The sequence below is a fragment of the Procambarus clarkii genome, chromosome 23 (genome assembly GCF_040958095.1).
Source record: "Procambarus clarkii isolate CNS0578487 chromosome 23, FALCON_Pclarkii_2.0, whole genome shotgun sequence".
Taxonomy (NCBI): domain Eukaryota; kingdom Metazoa; phylum Arthropoda; class Malacostraca; order Decapoda; family Cambaridae; genus Procambarus; species Procambarus clarkii.
In genome coordinates this window covers 23,578,619-23,605,243 of record NC_091172.1, presented here as the reverse complement: position 1 = coordinate 23,605,243, position 26,625 = coordinate 23,578,619, and the positions used below count along the sequence as shown (strand labels likewise).

The 26,625-nt window shown below is 46.1% G+C and overlaps 2 protein-coding genes across 5 annotated transcripts in view; both read right to left on the bottom strand.

Annotated features, from left to right (window-relative positions):
• Positions 1 to 6,079: 6,079 nt before the first annotated feature.
• On the bottom strand, positions 6,080 to 10,650 carry LOC138367773 (uncharacterized). Its single transcript, XM_069329733.1, has 3 exons — positions 10,571 to 10,650; positions 9,594 to 10,240; positions 6,080 to 6,261 (listed from the first exon to the last, which is right to left on the bottom strand). Exons 1-3 carry the CDS (start codon positions 10,648 to 10,650, stop codon positions 6,080 to 6,082), a joined length of 909 nt encoding a protein of 302 aa, XP_069185834.1.
• LOC123763939 (uncharacterized) overlaps positions 8,431 to 26,625 on the bottom strand; it is a 21,036-nt gene continuing 2,841 nt past the window's right edge. For 2 of the 4 annotated variants that reach the window (XM_045751268.2, XM_045751267.2), the window contains exons 2-9: positions 24,274 to 24,502; positions 19,319 to 19,512; positions 18,120 to 18,297; positions 16,101 to 16,230; positions 15,201 to 15,373; positions 14,257 to 14,280; positions 13,875 to 13,955; positions 8,431 to 10,413 (exon numbers count right to left, since the gene is read on the bottom strand). In XM_045751268.2, the coding sequence (XP_045607224.2) occupies positions 13,876 to 13,955; positions 14,257 to 14,280; positions 15,201 to 15,373; positions 16,101 to 16,230; positions 18,120 to 18,297; positions 19,319 to 19,512; positions 24,274 to 24,328 (834 nt within the window). In that variant the 5' untranslated portion in view covers positions 24,329 to 24,502 and the 3' untranslated portion in view covers positions 8,431 to 10,413; position 13,875. Of the gene's footprint in view, positions 10,414 to 13,874; positions 13,956 to 14,256; positions 14,281 to 15,200; positions 15,374 to 16,100; positions 16,231 to 18,119; positions 18,298 to 19,318; positions 19,513 to 24,273; positions 24,503 to 26,000; positions 26,155 to 26,625 lie in introns of those variants that run through there. The other 2 variants (XM_069329984.1, XM_045751266.2) reach the window with 2 other exon arrangements.

Below are 26,625 nucleotides of genomic sequence, written 5' to 3'. Positions count from 1 at the left end.
GTTTTACTTCTTATAAAGGCATACAACTACTTTGGATCTTAATGTTTTGGGACAAGTTTTTTTTCGTAGTTTCTTTTTGCTGATCTGTTTTTTTTCTGGGTGGCTGAATGAATGAGTGTTTTTGTTAGTGTTACACGCTTATTAAAGTAGAAGTAATCAACGGAAAACGGTATTTCGCTTGACTACTTCTGGTGGCCCCTGTGGCCTCCGACCATGGTTTCTCTCGGAAGCTTCTGGCAGAGCGAAAGTACAAAGACTACTGTCCCATTCACTGTCGGCTATCTTGCATTTATATATTGTTACGGTAATCTCCTGCTTAGGCAGTAGATCCTGCCTGCTCCCTCTACCGCCTATTCACCAACGTATCTGCATGCTCCAACATAAGTAATCAACAACAACAACAATACGTGCTCAAAACGTATTGGTGTCTAGAGAGACCCTGTCCTCCCTCCACCTTATAGTACCCGAGACACCTGGACACCTGTTGTCTGGGCAGGGGCCCAGACGCCACTCGGTAACTGCTTGTTTAACTGCCGGACGATGGTTACCTACAAGATTCGCGCCATCTATGACGACATGGCCCATTTATAAAGGGCTCACCGGCGTCCAATCATCAGAATACACTTTGTGCTCTCAGCAGTAACATCTACTCACGCCTCCCCAGGAGGCAGTAGATGCAAACCGCTTTTGTATAAAGTAATTGCACCCCTTTTTGATTAATGTAAAAATCTCGCCTGTATTTAGCTTTACACAAGATCAAAAAGAAATAAGTGTTTAGGTTTTTTTTTTAATTTTGTTGTTAAATTTGTTTATATTAAATGTTAGTTTTTATTCTCTTTGGGGTTTACCCACAGCTCTCATACCGTAGAGGACACAAGCAGTTTTTCCTTTACTTTTTATTAATGTGCGATTGGCACAGCACCAGCCAGAATAGCCACTTCTCTATTACAGATTCTCGACACACACTTTATATATATATTTGTGACGAGAATATGGGGGATGAAAACATGTTCAGTTTTTGTAGAGTCGGGTGCAGCGCGCGCAGGGATACTGAAACGTGGGCAGCAGAGGTTACATCTTACGGGCTATTCATGTCCGTCCCATCTCTTGGGTGGCTTAATCATCATCAATCAATAATCATAAACCAGGTCACATCCTCAGTACACCTTCAGTCGGTGTGTGCTACATAGCCACCCCCGGCTTGGTGCCTTCTTTGATAATTACTTCAGTCGCTGGCCGCTCCACAGGCAAAAATTTGTGCCCCACAAGCAATAACAAAGTGACATTAGACGCAATTTGAAACACCAACTGCAGCATAAAAAAAGGCTCCATGGCTAGCATCTGGAGTCTCGGACCTCTGCTTCCCAGCCAGAGGTCCGAGACTGCTACGGACCTCTGTCGCGGGCATTATCAACGCGGGCCTGTCGACTTCCACGGGTGCACGGAACTGGACCCGCCATCCGTCACGCAATTTATATTTATCTATACATTGTCCTGCAGCTGTTTTCTCCGCATACTTTTTTGTTAAGCCGCTTCCACAGGTGTGGTTTGAGCGTGCCCCTGATCAGTGGCCCCGTGTTTAACTGAACACACCTGTGGACGAGTTTACCTTCCAGTGGAATAGATTGCCAACTGGTGGAAGAGTTTACCAACAGGTGGAGGAGTTTACACACTAGGGGAATAGTTTACCTACTGGTGGAAGAGTTTACCCACCAATGGAAGAATTTACACACAGATGAAGGGGTTTACCCAAAGGTAGAAGAGTTTACCCACCAGTGGAAAAGTTTACCTCAGGTGGAATAATTTACCCACCGATGGAAGAGTTTATCCACAGGTGGTTTACCCACTGGTAGAGGATTTTACCCACTAGTGGAAGAGTTTACCCACCAGTGGAAAAGTTTACCCACTGGTGGAAGAGTTTACCCACCAGTGGAAGAGTTTAATCACCGATGGAAGAGTTTACCCACTGATGGAAGAGTTTACCCACCAGTGGAAGAGTTTACCCACCGTTGGAAGAGTTTACCCGTCGGTGGAAGTTTACCCACAGGTGGAAGAGTTTACCCACCAGTGGAAGAGTTTACCTTCCGGTGGATTTGTCTACACGGTGGAGTAGTTTACCCACCAGTGGAAGAGTTTACTTGGACCCGCGCGACTACAGCATACGGATATTACTACGGATAAATCGTTTTCCCACATGTATGGGATAGCACGCCACTGATTGGCGGCCACTTGTCGAGTTGGATACACGTGCCTATATACAGCATACATATATACATACATATAATACAGCATACCTATATACAGCGCCGTCGGATCTTGGATAAATAGTCTCACGACTACCAAGATTTTTGTAGTCAGTGTGGACTAGTGGTTAAGGTACCAGGTATGCCAAGGTGCATAATGCTCCTGGCTGTCTGGGTTCAAATCCTTCTGGGGTGTAGTGTTTTCAGTTGCATATTGTATTGGGTACCATTCAAGCTTGTTCGCATTTGTGCAGCTTTTGTATTAAAGAATTACTTGCACCCTTGATATTAACGTAAATTTCACTGTATATATATTTCTCTTTTTTGATCTTGTGTAAAGCCAAATGTCTAAGGGTTTTGTTTTCATTAATTATTACTTATTATTTTGTGTGTTATTAGTCATTTTTGTTATATTAAATGTTTGAAGTTTTTATTCTCTTTGGTTTTTACCCGCAGCGCTCACACTATAGAGGACCTAAGCAGTTTTTTTCTTTGTTTTACTTTATTAATGTGTGATGGGCATATAACACCTGACCAAATAGCTACTGCTCTAGTCCAGATTTTCGTCCTGTTAACCTGGGGGCCTGTCCGGGAGTCTTGCCCAGGTAATGCTCCTAGATTCTTTACCTAAAGTTGTGTTAGTTGTATTTGACTTTAGCACATTTTTGTTTGTCAGAACTCCTTTTTGAGTGTTTTTGGTGCCTAATACTTTATACATTTCAGGTGTAGCAATTTATGACTGTTAGATTGACTCTAGATTATGTAGGTGTTTTATGCATAAATTAATACTTGTAATGGTTAGTGATCTAATAATTTTTGCTATATCCTGTGTTTTTCACTTTACTCTCATCTCTACAGAATAGTTTCACTCAGATAGATCACCCCCTCGAGTACCCTGGTACTTTGGTCTGCCTCCAGGCTATTACACCCGAATTTCTGCAGTCCAAACGTAGGAGGACGTACTGGACTTTAGTTCATTTGACATCTAGGACTTCGCTGCATGTTTGAGACCCATACAGCAGTTCTCGTTAGTATTGACACTCTCCGCATCCCTATTCTTTGGTCAGAGATTGTTGTACTTACCCAGGTAGGGAGTTTACCATTCTTTTCCAGAGCACAAAAAATAACTCTAAGTATTATCTAGTCTTAGTAGGACACCTCTTGCCCTTATTCTCGTCATTTATAGAGTACCGGGTATAGAAATCCCAGCATTCCTTTGTACTACCTGGAAACATTTTTTTTCACCATTCATGATATAATTAATCAATTTAATTCTTGTAATCTTTCCTTATTATAATTATAATTCCACACAGGATATTTTAAAGTTGCCAGACTTGCCACGTCATCTTGTTAATCTAACAACTCGTATATTGGTTCACTTGTAGAAGGTTTTTCTCTACATTTTTGCTTATCCCTGAATTCATTCACCATGTTCAGACTCGCTGCCCTCAGAGCCAGTCCAGAGGAAGAGCTCGGTACCCTTATTCGGGCTTACCAGAGCAGACTTGATTACACTCACCACTGAATACCACATTTCTCCCCCTCATGGTGCCACTAAATCTAAACTCCATAATTTAATTCTTGAGCACCTGTTAGAAAACGACATAATCACTCCAGAGATGCATGAACAACATCAGATTGCAGATAAGACCGCCCTGGCAGCCATGAAGTTGAAGATCGAGGTAGCCAACATAGAACGTGATCGTCAGAAGGAAGCTCTTCCGGTAAAAGAACGGGAAGCTGCCCTCCAGAGAGAACAATTTGAACTTCAAATCCAAATTGCTGAACAACAAGCTGCCCTCCAACGTGAAAGCGATCAAGAGAGACTGGAGCTCCGACGTCAAGAGCTTGACCTTGAAACCGCCCATGTCACTTAGCGCCAGGAAGCCGAAGTTAAACTCCCGGTACGTTTCAGTGTTTCACACGCCATTAAGTTAATGCCATCTTTTATAGGAACTGAGGTAGATGCATTCTTTACCTCCCTCAGGATCAGTGGTCTATGCTTCTCAGATCCCATTTGACAGGTAGAGCTGGGTTGACCCTCAATTCTCTGGCTACAAAGACTTACTATTATGTGTTGAAACAGGCAGTGCTTGATGCCTACCTCTTATCAATAGAGAGTTATAGACGTAGATTTAGGGACTACATCAAATCTAGTGCTACTACCTACCTAGAACTCTCCCAAAATAAGACAAGATATATAATGAAGTGGCTGGAATCAGCCCAAATCACTACCTTTGCAGATCTCCTCAACCTCAGCTTGATGGAAGAATTCCTTGGCCGTGTTCCTACTCCTATACGTCTCTACCTTTCAGACAAAGGAGAGACCAACCTTACTAAATGTGTGCAGCTGGCTGACACCTACAGTCTAATTCCCCGATCGGCATCAGACACACCTCCTGGTAAATCTTCTTGGTCCAGTCCTGCTGAAGTGAGTACTAGTGATGTGAACTACTCACTTTAGTGCATGGACATTCCATAGAAAAGTGTACCAATCCTCACTGTAAGTCCAGCCGTGAGGTCCAAAAGCTCAAACCACCACCACCTAAAATTCATAGGCCTGTTATGAATTTTCATGTTCCATCCTCTGATCTTTCTCTCTTCCACAGACACCTATACTCCGGAACTGTCTCTGTCAGCGGTGGAGATTCGGAGGGAAGGAACCAAGTGAACATCTTGAGGGACACAGCTGCTCTACAATCAATACTCCTCAAAGCAGCTGCACCCAATGTCACCTACTATAGGGGCCTCGTAGCCTGGTGGATAGCGCGCAGGACTCGTAATTCTGTGGCGCGGGTTTGATTCCCGCACGAGGCAGAAACAAATGGGCAAAGTTTCTTTCACCCTAAGTGCCCCTGTTACCTAGCAGTAAATAGGTACCTGGGAGTTAGTCAGCTGTCACGGGCTGCTTCCTGGGGTGTGTGTGTGTGGTGTGGGGAAAAAAAAAAAAAAATAGTTAGTAAACAGTTGATTGACAGTTGAGAGGCGGGCCGAAAGAGCAAAGCTCAACCCCCGCAAAAACACAACTAGTAAACACAACTAGTAAACACACCGGAGAAACCGTCCTCATCACTGACCTCACTGCAACCACTCCATACCCACTCGCCAGAGTCCACCTGGATTGTTCGTTCGTTCGTGGTGAAGTCCAAGTCGCCATCAGGGAGAAACCTTTCCCCATGCCTGGAATTCAACTTCTCCTGGGCAACGACTTGGCAGAAGAGCAAGAACCCACGAAGCTCATCATCAATGACAAACACAGGTATGTGACTCTTCCATGGAAAATCCTGTTATGAAATACGTTGCAGAGGAGGTCCAACCGACCAACGATTCTGAGGACATCTCCCAGCCAGTCATGGTGACGACACGTGCCCAAGCTGCTCGCCTGCAACCAGCCGCTCCAACTATCCCTCAAGATTCTCAGGGCCTCCGACCGAACCTCAACCTGTTGATATCCATCTTCAAGCCATACAGCATTACCCTCAACCTACCACACGGAAGCAGCTCATGTGCGTCCTATGATTAGCATCATATTATCGTAGATTCTGTAAAAACTTCAGTTCAGTGGCTACACCTTTCATCAACCTGACCAGCCCTAAGCAAAAATATATTTGGACAATTTCTCAATCTATTGCATTCGAGCAATTGAAGACTTTATTATGTACTAATCCTATTCTCGCCTCGCCAGATGTTACGAAGCCCTTCGTCCTCAATGTCGACGGCAGCAGCACCGGCATTGGAGGTGTCTTAATGCAGCAAGAGGGCGAGGCGATCCCCCAGTCAGCTACTACAGCTACAAGCTGAAACCACGTCAGAGGAACTATAGTACTGCTGAGGAGCTACTGGCCATCATCCTCTGTCTGCAACACTACCAACCATATCTCCAAGGTTACCAGACCATCAACATCTTTTAAGATCACAATCCTCTTCGGTTTCTGCAGCAGGCTCAGTTCTCCAACAAGCGCTTGCATCTCTGGGCCTTGTACCTGCAGAACTACAATCTCAACAACGTCTTTCAACTCTGGAAAGACACATATTTTTTCTTATGGTATACTAGCAGGGTACCCGGCGTTGTCCGGGTCTGTGTCTGTAGTATACTAGCAGGGTACCCGGCGTTGTCCGGGTCTGTGTCTGTATCTCTTTCTCTGCATTTCTCTCTCTTTATTTCTGTATCTCTTTATCTCCCTATCTCTCTCTTATATAAAAATACTAGCTGTACCCGGTCACGCATTGCTTTGGCTCAGCAATGCATGTGCGTTGCTGAGCCACAGCAACTCTTCCCTGTCCCCCCGTTCTCCACATCAGTTCCCCCCCCTTCCCCATCCCCTCGTCCTCTCCCTCCCCCGTCCCCACATCCCCCAATCCCCTCGTCCTCCCCACTCCCCCGTCCCCTCATCTTCCCCATCACTCCCCCCTACCTCACCCCTCGTCCTCCCCACCATCCCCCACTCCCCTGTCCCCTTGTCCTCCCCACTATTCTCCACTCCCCCGTCCCCACCATCCCTTGTCTCTTTGTCCTACCCACCATTACCGCCTCCCTATCCACTCATCCTCCACTGCCATCCTCTCGTCCTCCTCACCATTCCCCACTCCCTCATCCGATGTGTTCCCAAATGATCTGATGTTTTCTTCAGAAAAATTGGATCATCAAATGATCTGATGTTCCCATCACTGAAAAATATAAAGAACAGTTAAAAAACGAAATGAAAAATATGAAAAAAATAAAAAAATAAACTATACTCGCGAAATGAACGGTATGGTAAACAACACAGCTCAATTCCAATGCTGTGTCACACAAAATAATTAAATCAAATTGAAAATAAATCGAAATGTATGAAAATTCAATTTATCAGTAGAATCGGAAAAATTGAAATGGAATCGTATCATATTCTGTATGGCGTGTGTGGCATTTACATGCAACAGATAGTGCTGTTTAAATTTTTTTTTATACCTGTCACAGGTGTGGCATCTATATAGTAGGTATATAAAAATACATGCGTATTTGAGTGGACCGTTGTGTCAACATTTCAAAGCAATCCGTGAAGAACTTTCGGAGATTACTACGTGTGTTGCTCTTACATCCAACAGATGGCGGTTTTATAAAAAAGCATTTTTTACCTGTCACAGGTGTGGCATGTATATAGGCAACGTTGTGTCAAAATTTCAAAGCAATCGGTAAAGAGGTTTCGGAGATTAGCGATTTTGAACAAACGAACATTTTCACTTTTATTTATATAGATAATTGCCTATCATTGACGTGTGGGTGGTCACCAGTAGGAAGAGTTTAGAGGTGTGAATATATATATATATATATATATATATATATATATAAAATAGAACACTTACCTATTTATTTAAGATAGTGTAAGGCTTAAGACAGGTTTTGGAGCTGTGGAAAGATCGTCTGTTTTATGCTACAACGGCCAAAGTATGAGGAGCAGGAAATTTCTGTTAATTTATTTTCGAGAACAGTGAATAATTGTGTATATTACTGTAAGGACCAAAAAAATAATTTTTCAGTTGTTATTTTCAAAAATATTTAACTAAGTGTAGCATAGCCTGCGGGCAGTGCCATAACCCGAGGAGGTGGTCAGGATGTGACCCTGGCACCGACTAACCTATGCCCGTCCAGTGCCTCGGACCATTCCCTCATGCAAATTTAGGTGAGGCTAACACTGCCCGCCGGCTACACCTACCAAAATATTTTCAAAACCAACATTTCAAATGATTTTTTTTCTTGTAGAAATATGCACATGTTTCACTGATCTGAGAACTAACAAAACATTCCAGCTATTCACAGTAAGGTTGTAGCCTCATTAAACATGTTACTTCAATTCAACCCCCTCTCTCCTCTGCCAGAGAAAACAAAGCCGACCTCTGATTCGAATGGAAACTATTATATTGTGTTTTATGCCATTAATGATAAAGACTTAATGACATGTGCTCTTATTGTATTATTAGTAATATTGTAGGAGAGAGATCCAGAGATAGATATAAACTGATAGGGATAGAGAGACAGAGGGACAGAGATAGAAATAGAAAGACAGATATATATATATATATATATATATATATATATATATATATATATATATATATATATATATATATATATATATATATATATAATATATATACATACATATATATTTATATATGTATATGTAGCTATATTAAAAGAAAATCAATACCAGTTTCTTGTTATTTTTATTATAAACTCAACAAAACATTGCATGGGGGGGGGGGGACACGTGCGTACATGATACATTGTATCTTACTAATCTCAGCATAGCTGGCAGTAGGCTTACAAAACCGGCACAAGGTTTATTTAACATAGCTGACAGTAGGCCTATTTAATATAGCTGTAGGCCAAATTAGCATAGCTGGCAGCAGGCTTACTGAATACAGCTCGCTGTAGATCTGATTAACATTCTTTTTAGGCCTTCTTAACTTATTATCATGGTTGGCAACAGACCTACTTAGCATGGCTGACAGAAGGTCTCCTTAGCACAGCTGACAGTAGTGTGTTCTTTAACACAGGTAGTAGTAGTAGGCTACAGGGGGATCGAAGGAACTTCCTAGCCTGGAAAAGTTCTCATAATCCAAATTTGTTTCCTATATACAGAAGCAAAAATATATTTTGTTCGATTATACATTAGGATTATAAATATTATATACTGAATTATTTCAAGTGTCGCAATGAAAATATAGTAAGGCATAGGGCCGCATATACAGTATGTGCATAGACCTATGACGGCCCGGGGACACAATCTTGCAACTAGGCCCTGGAAGACGTCTTCCTGGGACACTGTCTCAGAACACGACACACACGATGTGCGTGTCCTTGGCCAGGACACGTGTGTCCTTGGGCAGGACACGTTTCTCCTTGGGCAGGACACGTTTCTCCTTGGGCAGGACACGTTTCTCCTTGGGCAGGACACTTGTCCAAAGGGTGTGCGAGGTGGGCCCCGTCGACAGCCTTCTACAGCTTCGCCACAATTGAAATCTTGAAATAACGTCATACAGGACTAACAATATGGAAGTATAAATGGCACAGTTAGAATAGGATCCTCGACTAGACAACTCGTGACGTGTCTACAGCCACCACCAGGCAAAAATATAAACTAGTATTAAATCTTTGGCATTATAACAATTTATGTGAAAACACCGAATCACTCACAATGATCAAAAAGCACTTGTTAAATAGTGTGAAGGAAAGGCACTTCTTCAGAAGCCACACATGCCCAGGTCACGCTGAAGGGGACAAGGTTGATGTGCTTCCCGCTCCAGCAACAGCCTGGTCCACCTGCTGGCGCCGCCTGGCATTCACCTGAAGATGGCTGCAGGCGCCACCTGGCACCTCCTGAAGATGGCCGCAGGCGCCACCTGGCACCTCCTGAAGATGGCCGCAGGCGCCACCTGGCACCTCCTGAAGATGACCGCAGGCGCCACCTGGCACCTCCTGAAGATGGCCGCAGGCGCCACCTGGCACCTCCTGAAGATGGCCGCAGGCGCCACCTGGCACCTCCTGAAGATGGCCGCAGGCGCCACCTGGCACCTCCTGAAGATGGCTGCAGGCGCCACCTGGCACCTCCTGAAGATGGCCGCAGGCGCCACCTGGCACCTCCTGAAGATGGCTGCAGGCGCCACCTGGCACCTCCTGAAGATGGCCGCAGGCGCCACCTGGCACCTCCTGAAGATGGCTGCAGGCGCCACCTGGCACCTCCTGAAGATGGCCACAGGCGCCACCTGGCACCTCCTGAAGATGGCTGCAGGCGCCACCTGGCACCTCCTGAAGATGGCCGCAGGCGCCACCTGGCACCTCCTGAAGATGGCTGCAGGCGCCACCTGGCACCTCCTGAAGATGGCTGCAGGCGCCACCTGGCACCTCCTGAAGATGGCTGCAGGCGCCACCTGGCACCTCCTGAAGATGGCTGCAGGCGCCACCTGGCACCTCCTGAAGATGGCTGCAGGCGCCACCTGGCACCTCCTGAAGATGGCTGCAGGCACGACGATGGACTCAAGGCACACTGTGGTCTCCCGCGGGCTCCAAGGAAGACCACACACACACACACACAAGGTGGCGGTGCAGGTATCTTCAGCAGCAGGTGGTGGCAGGTAGGTCACCTGGGAAGACGACCTGGAGGCTCACTCTGGCTCCTTCAGAGGTAACCTGGAGAGAAACGTGAATGTCTCTTATTTGTGTTATATACACAACCGGTTCTCCTGTGTAGATAGTGCTTTTTGTAGCCATGTAGACCATCGTATATATTGACCAATAGACAAGTAGATAGTAGCATTCAGCTAATATTTTTTTTATTTTTGGTTACGTTTGTAGGGATCCTCGGCCTCGAAGAAGACGATATGAAGCATCCGGGAAGTCTTGTGGAGCACCCGAGTACACCCGCATGTTGTCTTCTCCTACCACCCCTATATTTCTTGTATTGGTCATTTTATTTTATTTAAAACTTCATTACACAAAAAGGTGTATATTGGCAGTATACTGCCAGTATACACTATTATACTTTTTATTATACAATTATAATATAATAATATAATAATAAAAATCCTATAATATTTGTTCTATTATAATATTATAACCAATATTATATATTGGTGTATACTGGCAGCCAGTTTTAATTTATACATGTTTCATTAAATATGACAGCATATTCTGTGTTGATTATTTTCTTGTTTAGGGCTTCTATCCCTCTGACTAGTGCTCTTCCATCTTGGTTTAATTGGAAGAGGATTTCTCCAAATGTCATCTTTGTTCTAGGCAAACTAAAATATAATTAACTGCAGAATGTATTACACTAATTATAAATTTACACAATGTTTCGAGCCTACATTTTTTTTTTTTTTTTTTTTTTTTTTTTTTTTTTTTTTTTTTTTTTTTTTTTTTTTTTTTTTTTGAGATATATAGAAGAGTTGTTACATTCTTGTACAGCCACTAGTACGCGTAGCGTTTCGGGCAGGTCCCTGGAATACGATCCCCTGCCGCGAAGAATCGTTTTTTCATCCAAGTACACATTTTACTGTTGAGTTAAACAGAGGCTACAGTTAAGGCTTTGCGCCCAGTAAATCCTCCCCGGCCAGGATACGAACCCATGACATAGCGCTCGCGGAACGCCAGGCGCCATGGTTCATATACAGTATGTACATAGACCTATGACGGCCCGGGGACACAATCTTGCAACTAGGCCCTGGAAGACGTCTCCCTGGAACACTGTCCCAGTATGTACATAGTACGTCTTTCTTCACTGAAGAAAAACATAAGCAATATCGAGAAGATTCGTGCCAGAATGACAAATCTACATTTTTCTGTCGTTTTCAACGAAATATGTTTAACTGTAAGACTGCTACCAATATATATATATATATATATATATATATATATATATATATATATATATATATATATATATATATATATATATATATATATATATATATGTCGTACCTAGTAGCCAGAACGCACTTCTCAGCCTACTATGCGAGGCCCGATTTGCCTAATAAGCCAAGTTTTACTGAATTAATATATTTTCTCTAATTTTTTTCTTATGAAATGATAAAGCTACCCATTTCATTATGTATGAGGTCAATTTTTTTTTATTGGAGTTAAAATTAACGTAGATATATGACCGAACCTAACCAACCCTGCCTAACCTAACCTAACCTATCTTTATAGGTTAGGTTAGATTAGGTAGCAGAAAACGTTAGGTTAGGTTAGGTTAGGTAGGTTAGGTTGTCGAAAAAACATTAATTCATAAAAACTAGGCTTATTAGACAAATCGGGCCTTGCATAGTAGGCTGAGAAGTGAGTTCTGGCTACTAGGTACGACATATATATATATATATATATATATATATATATATATATATATATATATATATATGTCGTACCTAGTAGCCAGAACGCACTTCTCAGCCTACTATGCAAGGCCCGATTTGCCTAATAAGCCAAGTTTTCATGAATGAATTGTTTTTCGACTACCTAACCTACCTACCCTAACCTAACCTAACTTTTTCGGCTACCTAACCAAACCTAACCTATAAAGATAGGTTAGGTTAGGTTAGGTAGGGTTGGTTAGGTTCGGTCATATATCTACGTTAATTTTAACTCCAATAAAAAAAATTGACCTCATACATAATGAAATGGGTAGCTTTATCATTTCATAAGAAAAAAATTAGAAAAAATATATTAATTCAGGAAAACTTGGCTTATTAGGCAAATCGGGCCTTGAATAGTAGGCCAAAAAGTGAGTTCTGGCTACTAGGTACGACATATATATATATATATATATATATATATATATGTCGTACCTAGTAGCCAGAACGCACTTTTTGGCCTACTATTCAAGGCCCGATTTGCCTAATTAGCCAAGTTTTCCTGAATTAATACATTTTCTCTAATTTTTTTCTTATGAAATGATAATGCTACCCATTTCATTATGTATGAGGTCAATTTTTTTTTATTGGAGTTAAAATTACCGTAGATATACGACCGAACCTAACCAACCCTACCTAACCTAACCTAACCTATCTTTATAGGTTAGGTTAGGTTAGGTAGCCGAAAAAGTTAGGTTAGGTTAGGTTAGGTAGGTTAGGTAGTCGAAAAACAATTAATTCATGAAAACTTGGCTTATTAGGCAAATTGGGCCTTGCATAGTAGGCTGAGAAGTGCGTTCTGGCTACTAGGTACGACATATATATATATATATATATATATATATATATATATATATATATATATATATATATATATATATATATATATATATATATATATATATATATATATATATAAGAAAGAATGTCTGTTTGTAAATTTCTCTGTCTGTCTAAAGTTGGAGGCCAGATGCTTGAGGCTAACCTCACCCAGATTTGCAGGGGGAATGGACTTGAGTACGGGACAGACATAGGCTGGTTGGGCTAGGTCTAGATGAACCAATTATATACATCTCCAGGAGATTTTCATGATATCAAGTGTGAAATATATGGTGTGATTACCATAGAGTTTGAGTGATAGTAACAATATATTTTCAGAAACCCATACAGGTAGTTGTTTCAGTGTCTCTTAATAATAAATTATCAGGGAGAAGGGGAGAGGGGAGGGTTGGGGACCAAGGCAATGGGGACGAGGGGGTCATGGGGAAGATAGTGTGAAGAGGAGGTGGGGGGGGGGGGGGGGAAGAGACCCGGGTGCAGCCGGGTACTCCTTCAAAATATATAAATGAAAATGTCTGTTCGAAGCTGGAGGAAGAGGGGGAGGGTAGGGTAGGGAGATGGGAGGAGGGAGGTGGAGAGGGGAGTGCTGTGGGCATATACCCAGGTGTAAGGGAGGTACAGGACACATACCCAGGTGTGAGGGAGCTACAGGACACATACCCAGGTGTGAGGGAGCTACAGGACACATACCCAGGTGTGAGGGAGCTACAGGACACATACCCAGGTGTGAGGGAGCTACAGGATACATACCCAGGTGTGAGGGAGCTACAGGATACGTGCCCAGGTGTGAGGGAGCTGCAGGATACATGCCCAGGTGTGAGGGAGCTACAGGATACGTGCCCAGGTGTGAGGGAGCTGCAGGATACATGCCCAGGTGTGAGGGAGGTGAGGCAGACAACTTACCCTACACCCGCCAGAGGAGAAGCAAGGCGAGGCCAGCCATCACGGAGACAGCAGAGTTACCCCCTCCACCGCCCGTTTTCACTGGAAAATCACAACAACAATGACGGAACATAGAAAACAGAAAGCAGGGTAGGCTTTCATATTTTCAAAATTACTGACTATATCTGTGAAAAGCATAATTATATTTTGTTTAACTGGCAGACAAGAAATATATTGGTACCTCGTCTTAGATGGCCTTCAGGCACTCGAGACAGGATGTGCTGAGGGTTACACACACACACACACACACACACACACACACACACACACACACACACACACACACACACACACACACACACACACACACACACACACACACACACACACAACAGTGGCTTACCTTCTCCCGCAACTGGTCGGACTCCTGTGGAAGGTGAATACATTACTACAGTAATATGTATATTAAAGTCACTAAATATGTATATTATTATTATTATTATTAAATTTCGTCACCGCAATAATATTAAATTATTATTATATCAGCCACCGTAAAGTTATACAGATATGAGATATGTGAAAGTTGTACAACGTGGTCGGTGCAAAATATGCCCCTGGCTCGCAATATGTGACTGATTGATTGATTGGCTCACTGATAACTAAGTGATTGAGTGTAACACAAGGCAAGGAGATCATTAGTAAATGACCACATGTGACAAAGAGCAGATGGTAGGTGAGATACGCGTGTAGATCAAATTATAATGTATATAGGACATTATACACCACTTACAATAATAGTATAATAATTGAGTGTGTCGGGGGACAGGAAGCCAGAGTGTATTCATACACGTTAGGCTTATATTTAGGCGTGAAGGAGGGGCATTGGGGTAGTGCCTTCCTTTATGGGGGACACAGGGCCCACCCTTCCCTGTAATCCTAGCGAGGAAGGAGTCTTATTTAGCGAGAATGTCAATTAATCTGACATGCCAAGGTGGGCACGGGGCCCCCCGACCCGGACCCTCGGACCCTCCTCAGACAACCAGACATTCTCTTTTATAGATAAAGATATCTTTAACATTATTGTCCTAGTTGTGTTCCAATGATTTAACATGATTTCCGGCTTTCTATATTGTGAAAATCTCGTCAATAGAGAGTTTACACCGCGGCCCTGAGAGGGCGCTCACTGGAGACATTCCTATACATTGTATGGCCAGCTTGAGGGGGTAGGAGTGTAAGGAAGAGAGGGAGGGAGTATAAGGGAGGGAGAGTAAGGGAGGGTGGGAGTGTAAGGGAGGAAGAGTAAGGGAGTATGGGAGTGTAAGGAAGAGAGAGAGAGAGAGTACTCACTAGGATGGTACTCGGTGTCGGAGAGGACCTGGACCTCAGTGTCGGGGATGGTGACCAGACACTCGAACACTGTAGGACCGTCCAGGTCATCGTCCCTGACCGTCGCCTCCACCGTCAGGTTGTAACTGCCTCGCGACCACGAGTTGACCTCCTTCACCGCGCTCAGCGCCACGCTGCAGGGAGGGACAACTCACAATTTACAAGAAGAGTCTCTACACTTATTGCTCCGGCCATTGCATGGCTCCAATGCAACGGAAGCCATGCAATGGCCCTCCAAACCTTTCTTGACATTCTACAAGAATAAGAGTAACAACATCCTTGCCACTAACCACATCCATCAACTTCCTGCCCACCAAACACACACACACACACACACACACACACACACACACACACACACACACACACACACACACACACACACACACACACAAACACACACACACACACACACACACACACACACACACACACACACACACACACACACACACACACACACACACACACACACACACACACACACACACATTCAGATCAACATTTGCACAGTTTGCAACACCACAACAACAACAATGGATCCGGATAACACTGTTGCAAATAGTTTGCCACATATGTCAATGGTTTCAGATAGAAAAAACTCCCGCCCGGTTTCTGAACCCAATATAAGCAGTGGTTACACTATCCTAAAGTGGCGTTGGTTTGACGTAGAATCATCCTTGATGACTCTTGTGACTGTCAGCTAACCTCTCAGTGATGTGTGTATGACTGTCGGCTAACCTCTCAGTGGTGGGTGACTGTCAGCTAACCTCTCAGTGATGTGTGTATGACTGTCGGCTAACCTCTCAGTGGTGGGTGACTGTCAGCTAACCTCTCAGTGATGTGTGACTGTCAGCTAACCTGTCATTGCCTGCAGACCGCTGACGGAGACGCAGGAGGGGCTGGGGGAAGACGTGGTCCACCTGACACAGGACAGTGACGTGGTCGTCGTCCTGCTCCTCCGTCCACACCTTCACGTCCCGGGGCTCGCCTGCAGGAGACGGGTAAGGGGGGGGGGGGGACACTGGTTAGTGACACTGTCTACAGCTCATTGGGTTGACGAAGGCTGGAAAGTGGGCACTGCAGGTCGCAAACCCACATCAGAGAGCCTTCCTGTCCCAGCCCTCATATTCCTCCTGTCTCAAGCCCAGCCCTCATATGCTATGGATGGAGAGATAACAGGCCTAAGTACAGTGTAGTGGTGGAGGGAGGAGTACAGTGTAGTGGTGGAGAGAGGAGTACAGTGTAGTGGTGGCGGGAGGAGTACAGTGTAGTGGTGGAGGGAGGAGTACAGTGTAGTGGTGGCGGGAGGAGTACAGTGTAGTGGTTGAGGGAGGAGTACAGTGTAGTGGTGGAGAGAGGAGTACAGTGTAGTGGTGGAGAGAGGAGTACAGTGTAGTGGTGGCGGGAGGAGTACAGTGTAGTGGTGGAGAGAGGAGTACAGTGTAGCGGTGGAGAGAGGAGTACAGTGTAGTAGTGGAGGGAGGAGTACAGTGTAGTGGTGGAGAGAGGAGTACAGTGTAGTGGTGGAGGGAGGAGTACAGTGTAGTGGTGGAGGGAGGAGTACAGTGTAGAGAAGGGTTGGACCCTACAGGCTGGTGGCCACACCTGGCTACACTCGCAGGTGTGTCTCGGCCACATGTGATCAGACTCAGGCAGGCAAATGATTAATGAATTATTGGAGTAATACCTCTACATGACCTGTATTGTCTTGTTTCCCCTGATTACTGCCTGCCAGTGGTGCTGCCTGCACACTGACCTGCAGCGTTGCCTGCACACTGACCTGCAGCGTTGCCTGCACACTGACCTGCAGCGTTGCCTGCACACTGACCTGCAGCGTTGCCTGCACACTGACCTGCAGCGTTGCCTGCACACTGACCTGCAGCGTTGCCTGCACACTGACCTGCAGAGTTGCCTGCACACTGACCTGCAGCGTTGCCTGCACACTGACCTGCAGCGTTGCCTGCACACTGACCTGCAGTGTTGCCTGCACACTGACCTGCAGCGTTGCCTGCACACTGACCTGCAGTGTTGCCTGCACACTGACCTGCAGTGTTGCCTGCATACTGACCTGCAGTGTTGCCTGCATACTGACCTGCAGCGTTGCCTGCACACTGGCCTGCAGCGTTGCCTGCACACTGACCTGCAGCGTTGCCTGTACACTGACCTGCAGTGTTGCCTGCACACTGACCTGCAGTGTTGCCTGCACACTGACCTGCAGTGTTGCCTGCACACTGACCTGCAGCGTTGCCTGCACACTGACCTGCAGTGTTGCCTGCACACTGTCCTGCAGCGTTGCCTGCACACTGACCTGCAGTGTTGCCTGCACACTGACCTGCAGTGTTGCCTGCACACTGACCTGCAGTGTTGCCTGCACACTGACCTGCAGTGTTGCCTGCACACTGACCTGCAGTGTTGCCTGCACACTGACATGCAGTGTTGCCTGCACGCTGACCTGCAGTGTTGCCTGCACACTGACCTGCAGTGTTGCCTGCACACTGACCTGCAGTGTTGCCTGCACACTGACCTGCAGCGTTGCCTGCACACTGACCTGCAGTGTTGCCTGCATACTGACCTGCAGTGTTGCCTGCACACTGACCTGCAGTGTTGAGTTTGCAAAAACAGCATTTTAAAAGCATGAACATTGATAAAAATGGTGAACATAAATGAACTTGTTTGCTCAAAAAGACAAGCGAGGAATGTACGCCAGTCTATTAAGACAAGTATTTCATGACACTGACCACTATATAATTTTCTTTACACAATCAAATTTATACAAAGAAATTGTATTCCTTTAACAGATTCGGGAGGTCAGTTGGCGTCACATATTTCAGGCAAGAGGGAAGTGTGTCAGATGTGTAAAGACAGGTGTGGACTCACTGTATACAAGGAGCCGCTGGGTGTATAACTTCTCATCGGCGAAGGAGGAGATGCTGCAGGTGTAGAGGCCGGCCAGCTCCGTGGTGGGGCGCAGGATCTTGAGGGCTCGGTGGCGCTGGAGGGCGTCCTCTGACACCTCGAACTGCAGGTCCAGACGACCCTCCAGGATCCCCGTGGCCTGTACCGGGCACAGTACTCAGTCAGTGGGGCACAGTACTCAGCAGCAGACTAGTTGGGGAGTTGACTTCCCCTAAACTCAGTGGCTTTACAAGAATGTAAAACATCAAGGCTTTTTACTCTCATAAACCCAATGTAACTTCTTGTATATGTATAAATATAAATAAATAAGTATAGGTTGTAGTGGGTTGCCTGGTGCAGTCACCTCATCAGAACTGGGTATACCTCACAGGTATACCAGGGTATACCCAAGCTTCCTCGTCTATACCTCGCTCACCACCGTGTTGTCACCGCTGTTAGGTAACAAAATGTCGTTGTCACCTAACAGCGACAATATTTCAGGTTCTCATTTGATTATTTCCATGGATTTAGTAAACAAATTAAATAATCTACCAATCCATCCGGATGTTAAAGTAATCAGTTTTGATGATCGTTCTTTATTTACTAACGTTCCAATAGATAATATCGCTAATTACCTGTCATGTGATCTAATTACACTTACCTGTTTCCTAATATCATCGTCAGTACACAGAGTAATCACACTCCCCATAGGTTCGAACACCTACCTGCGGGACATGGGTATACCTCACCTGCGGGGCATGGGGCCGGGTATACCTCACCTGCGGGGCATGGGGCCGGGTATACCTCACCTGCGGGGCATGGGGCTAGGTATACCTCACCTGCGGGGCATGGCGGCCGGGTATACCTCACCTGCGGGGCATGGAGGCTGGGTATACTTCACCTGCGGGGCATGGAGGCTGGGTATACTTCACCTGCGGGGCATGGGGGCTGGGTATACCTCACCTGCGGGGCATGGGGGGCCGGGTATACCTCACCTGCGGGGCATGGGGGCTTGGTATACCTCACCTACGGGGCATGGGGCCCGAGTATACCTCACCTGCGGGACATGGGGCCCGAGTATACCTCACCTGCGGGGCATGGGGCCCGAGTATACCTCACCTGCGAGGCATGGGGCCCGAGTATACCTCACCTACGGGACATGGGGCCCGAATATACCTCACCTGGGGGGCATGGCGGCCCGAGATCCACTGGTAGACCGCTATAGGGTTGTTGAGGTGGAACCACTTGATGACCAGTCCAATGTTGTCCTCAGCCTCGAGGACGAAGGGACAGTCGAGGACGACGTGGTCGACGGTGCCGTTCTCGACCACCTGCAGGCCTGGCTCCTCCACCACCTGGATGCCCCCAGCGCCACCTGCCGCAACCAACAGCAACCAATACATAAACAACGGAGCTTAGATTCTTTTTGGAGGAGGAACTTATCTATTTTGTTTCATGTATATGATACTATACATGTCCCAGAAGTATACCCTTCACCTCCCGTCCCAGAAGCATAACCCCCCTTCATCTCCGTCCCAGAAACATAGCCTTCATCTCCCAAGAAAATATATTGAGATTGTTTCTGACAAGAAGTGTCACTCAGCGTTGTGTGTGTGTGTTGTCTCAGCACTTGAGACAGCACCGTGGCCACCAAGCGCAGTTTAGTGGCAAGTGCACCACGGCAGGTGTCATGTGCAAGTTGCTGGGAGTGTGCCGTGACAGGTGTGGTGTGCAGGTGTGGCGTCAAGCCGAGCTCTCAACTGACAGGTCGCGTTTCTTATGTCATCACAACCAGCGTTACCAAAACAAACATATTAAAAAAGTTACGGGTCAAAAATTCTTAGGTTTTCTATGCATCTCACTCGACAGGTAAGGTGGGTTGCTTGGGTTCGTGGGCTTCTAGCTAGGCTTAAAGGTTTGATTTTTTACGGAGTGGCAAATCAAGGTAGGATCACCTGCCTCCTCAACACAGCCTGCCTCTCTACCTCATAATATTAATAATAAAAATTATTAATCGTGAGAAGGATTCGAACCTATGCTCTGGGTACTCACAAGCACACGCCTTAGACCACTAGGCCACGACATGAACCCTTGAATCCTACAGGATTCGATTGAATCCCAGGTTACAATACTTTTTTTACCATGTCGTTGTCTAGTCGTCTAAGGCGTTTGTTTGGGGGAAGGGGGGGGGGAGTCACGCTTCTTGCAAGTCGGCGTTCAATCCCCGACTGTCCAAGTGGTTGAGCACCATTCCTTCCCTCCGTTCCATCCCAAATCCTTATCCTCATATCCCTTCCAAATGCTGTATAATCATAATGGCTTAGTGATTCTGCTAATAATTGCCATTGGGAGTACCCACAGCATAGTTATTATTATTATTATTATTATTATTATTATTATTATTTATTATCATATTTGTATTATTTTTAGTATTATTACCGTGGGCAGGAGCCAGGTGAAGGCGGGTGGGTGGGCCACAGGGGAGATCTTGGCACACTCTCCCTCACTCACTCTTTATTTTGGTCAACATCTACACTTGCACCAGCAAGTGTGTCTGACACACTCAACTTGCACCAGCAAGTGTGTCTGACACACTCAACTTGCACCAGCAAGTGTGTCTGACACACTCAACTTGCACCAGCAAGTGTGTCTGACACACTCAACTTGCACCAGCAAGTGTGTCAGACACACTCAACTTGCACCAGCAAGTGTGTCAGACACACTCAACTTGCACCAGCAAGTGTGTCAGACACACTCAACTTGCACCTACACCTGCTGGTGCAAGTTAAGTGTATGTGTGTGTATATTTATTATTTGTGTCTATCTTGGACGCCGCCTTTCTAACCAATCTATTTTCCTCTATTATATCTACTACAGATATTCAACGCACTCACATACACACACAGGAAGCAGCCCGTGGGAGCTGACTAACTCCCAGATACCTATTTACGGCTAGGTGAACAAGTGCATCAGGGTGGAAGAAACTGCTCAATTTATTTCTACCTCGACCGGGAATCGAACCCGGGGCCCTTAGGACTACTACCCCCAAGTGCTGTCCACTCAGCCGCGAGGTCCCGGGGGCGGGGTGAGGGTGTGGGCGGGAGGGGTGTAACAACCACGCCCACAGCATCACGGAACGGAGCATCCTGTTGCCGGAAACACTGGTCTTCCGGAGCGGCAGCGGGAGGTGTTGCATGTTGCATTCATCAGTGGAGCGTTCTTGACTTCCACTACCGCCAGCAGCGTCATCCATTGACGCCCCTCACTCACACCTGTTCCTGTGGCTCACTGTGTTGGTATATTGTTAAGTCAGTCAGTCAGTCAGTCAGTCAGTCAGTCAGTCAGTCATCGACATATATAGTAGGCATCCATCAGTCTCAGGAGACTATGGAGTTGCGCTCTGATGTCTTCCTAGTCAGGAGTGGCCTCTCCAGGGCACAAAGCCAGGGTAGGTTGATACGGGGGAGAAGCTGTTACCCAGGCAGCAGGTCCCCCCCCCCCCTCTCCACGGCGCTGAAAGTCTCCTAGTGAAAGGCATACGCCAATACGATTGGTTGGCAGACATATATACATATACTATTTCCCATCAATGTTAATGATTTATCTACGGAAGTTCAGTCTTATATTTCGATATTTACAGACGATGTTAAGTTCATTACAAGAGTTGAAACAGAAGAAGACTGTAAGATTCTCCAAGACGACTTAGGCAAGCTGCAGAATTGGTCAAACAAATGGCTTATGCATCTCAATACCAGCAAAAGAAAGGCTGTGAGAACATGAACATTTCCCGAGTTATTATGTAGCATGATACCAGAAGGACGGTACATGGTGATAGGTGACCACCTCCCAGCAATGGGTGATCCTCTGTCTCAAAGAAATTGGTTGATGAAATAGTGCATCAATCAAAATAGTGTCTGATCAAGACCAAGGCTCTGTCCTCTTCCTCTTCGCTCAGTATCAGCGCTGTTGACTGTGTCTCAGACACACATCACCGCCACAATTAGCACCTGGGCCAATAATATTCCTTGGAGAGGCTTCAGCGTGTGTGGCAGCCAGCGCTGCTCAGGGACCTCTACTGCACTCTGAGTACCAGTCAACCTCCTGAGCCAAATGGTGAGTGGTGCAAGGGCGTCCCCGTCCACCACGTCGGCCTCAACACGCCCTCCCCCTCACACACACACACACACACACACACACACACACACACACACACACACACACACACACACACACACACACACACACACACACACACACACACACACACACACACACACACACACACACACACACACACACACACACACACACACACACACACACACACACACACACACACACACACACACACACACACACACACACACACACACACACACACACACACACACACACACACACACACACACACACACACACACACACACACACACACACACACACACACACACACACACACACACACACACACACACACACACACACACACACACACACACACACACACACACACACACACACACACACACACACACACACACACACACACACACACACACACACACACACACACACACACACACACACACACACACACACACACACACACACACACACACACACACACACACACACACACACACACACACACACACACACACACACACACACACACACACACACACACACACACACACACACACACACACACACACACACACACACACACACACACACACACACACACACACACACACACACACACACACACACACACACACACACACACACACACACACACACACACACACACACACACACACACACACACACACACACACACACACACACACACACACACACACACACACACACACACACACACACACACACACACACACACACACACACACACACACACACACACACACACACACACACACACACACACACACACACACACACACACACACACACACACACACACACACACACACACACACACACACACACACACACACACACACACACACACACACACACACACACACACACACACACACACACACACACACACACACACACACACACACACACACACACACACACACACACACACACACACACACACACACACACACACACACACACACACACACACACACACACACACACACACACACACACACACACACACACACACACACACACACACACACACACACACACACACACACACACACACACACACACACACACACACACACACACACACACACACACACACACACACACACACACACACACACACACACACACACACACACACACACACACACACACACACACACACACACACACACACACACACACACACACACACACACACACACACACACACACACACACACACACACACACACACACACACACACACACACACACACACACACACACACACACACACACACACACACACACACACACACACACACACACACACACACACACACACACACACACACACACACCACACACCACACACACACACACACACACACACACACACACACACACACACACACACACACACACACACACACACACACACACACACACACACACACACACACACACACACACACACACACACACACACACACACACACACACACACACACACTATATGGTAACTATGGCAATACTTTCTCGACGACCGAGGGGTCCTTGCCCTCACAGGTGTCCTCTGGCCGTGACAGGGAGACTGACACTTGTCACACAGCTGGGTCTACACTTTCTAATCATTTTAGAATAAATTCATGCACACAAAACACTAGTGCTTGAAGGACTGTATACACCAGACATTGTGTAGGTCTTCAACATGAACCATTCAACAGTGTTATTTCTTAAGACTTACTGTATGTATGAGAATAGATCAGCTGATGAATATAAAAGTGTACACTTGAAGTCCCTGGTTCCTCACAGTGACCACTGTGAGTTCCTCATCCCTCAGAGTGACCACTGTGAGTTCCTCATCCCTCACAGTGACCACCGTGAGGAACACACACAAGTCACTGGGCTGGAGATACACACCTGGCAGTCTGCTCCATACTCAGAGTATATTTATAATCCTCACCTGTCATGAGGGCGAGAGATGTGCAGACGACGAGGGAACGGAGCCAAGCCTCCATGGTGGAGGGTGTGGCACGTGGAGGGTGTGGCACGTGGAGAGTGTGGCACGTGAAGGGTGTGGCACCTGGAGGGTGTGGCACGTGGAGGGTGTGGCACCGTGGAGGGTGTGGCACCGTAAAGGTGGTGTAAGGCGAGGAACTCCACCGATCCTCCCGTGATGCTCCTTATCTTTCCTAGAAACAGTAATAGATATAAAAAATCAATACATATTTAACATATTACATATATGACCTATTCCTCAACAATGCATATCACCAGACACACACACACACACACACACAGGGCCAGCTACGAGAGGTCCCCCCGGCCCTAACAGGCGGCCTCTTAGGATGGACATTAAGATGATACCTGGCGTCCCAAGCTGGCCACCAACAGTATTTTACCGTCCTCAAAGAAACCACTTACGGAATCGAGAGGAAACCGTACAGACTTTTGGCCGCTTAACCCTTCGCTAAGTGGACTCCAGACACGCGGGGAAACACAATCCTGGAAGAGCAACTGCGAGGAACATGTATATATTTGGGGCGGTCAGGAGCCGTGGATACCAACACTCGCGCAGGTCAATGTTTACATTATTATACACAACTGGTGCTAAATACAACTGCTCTGGTACCGTGGCTGCTACAGCAGACCTGGTGCCTCTGTCAGGTCAGTACCGGCCTGGTACTGGGCAGACAAACATGGGCGACAACCCATGTTTTGACAGTCACTGGCGACCACCGTGTTTCAACAGTCACTGGAGATAACCCATGTTTCAACAGTCACTGGAGATAACCCATGTTTCAACAGTCACTGGAGATAACCCATGTTTCAACAGTCACTGGAGATAACCCATGTTTCAACAGTCACTGACGACAACCAATGTTTCAACAGTCACTGCCGATAACCCATGTTTCAACAGTCACTGGCAAAAACCCATGTTTCAACAGTCACTGGCGACAACCCATGTTTCAACAGTCACTGGTGACAACCCATGTTTCAACAGTCACTGGCGACAACTATGTTTCAACAGCCACTGGCAACAACCCATGTTTCAACAGTCACTGGCGACAACCCATGTTTCAACAGTCACTGGCGACAACCCATGTTTCAACAGTCACTGGAGATAACCCATGTTTCAACAGTCACAGGCGACAACCCATGTTTCAACAGTCACTGGCGACAATCCGTGTTTCAATAGTCACTGACGACAACCATGTTTCAACAGTCACTGGCGACAATCCGTGTTTCAATAGTCACTGACGACAACCATGTTTCAACAGTCACTGGCGACAACCATGTTTCAACAGTCACTGACGACAACCATGTTTCAACATTCACTGGCGACAACCATGTTTCAACAGTCACTGACAACAACCCATGTTTCAACAGTCACTGGTGATAACCTATGTTTCAACAGTCACTGGCGACAACCATGTTTCAACAGTCACTGGCGACAACCATGTTTCAACAGTCACTGGAGATAACCCATGTTTCAACAGTCACTGGTGACAACCCATGTTTCAACAGTCACTGGTGACAACCCATGTTTCAACAGCCACTGGCAACAACCCATGTTTCAACAGTCACTGGCGACAACTATGTTTCAACAGTCACTAGCAACAACCCATGTTTCAACAGTCACTACTACAATATCCATTAGCTCAGTTTGGACCAGTCATATCCCCTCACCGGAGATAGTGAGGACGAAGTGTCACTGGACGCTTGGAGACCAATCCCTGGCAGAGGACAGCGGGCAACTGAGCCCCGTTTTCGTCCGTCTCCCAGTACGTGTGTGTGTGTGTGTGTCGTGAGAGAGTGGGGGTCCCGGTGTGTGTGTGACACAGGGGATGAATGGGGGAATGTGTGTGTGTGTGTGTTTGCCAGGTATGCCATATGCTGTCCTCGTTCTTCTGTTGCTGTGTGTCTCTCGTGTTTAAGAAGTCCATCATGCCTTGAAGTTTTTGTCTTAGTTCTATTTTTCCATGGGATTCTCTCACAAAATTTCTGACCTTCTGATATTTGATTTATGTGAAAAAAATAGGTTTAGTCCTGCAGATTGGTCTCTCCCTTTTCTGCAACTTTTCCAGGAGTTCTTTTCTGCAATTTTTACCAGATTTGCTCTCCATGTCTTTTCTTTCCCTCTCGGGTCTGTTGATTCGCACTCAATTTGCCATGATTGAAATGTCCAATTACTGCAAGCTGTGTGTGTATATGTCCTGTTTTAAATCTGTGCTGCCTTCCTGCTGAAACTGTTGTTCTCTCCAGGATCTATTATTCTCAACCTGATTTCTTTCTTCAGCACTTTAAACGGAAT

Coding starts and splice junctions, on each gene's coding strand:
- LOC138367773 (XM_069329733.1), bottom strand. CDS start 10,650: ATGCGGGTGTACTCGGGTGCTCCACAAGACTTCCCGGATGCTTCATAT. Junction 10,241..10,570: donor GGCCGAGGATCCCTACAAAC/GTAACCAAAAAT, acceptor TCGTGCCTGCAG/CCATCTTCAGGAGGTGCCAG. Junction 6,262..9,593: donor CCATCTTCAGGAGGTGCCAG/GTGGCGCCTGCA, acceptor GTGTCTTTCCAG/AGTTGAAAGACGTTGTTGAG.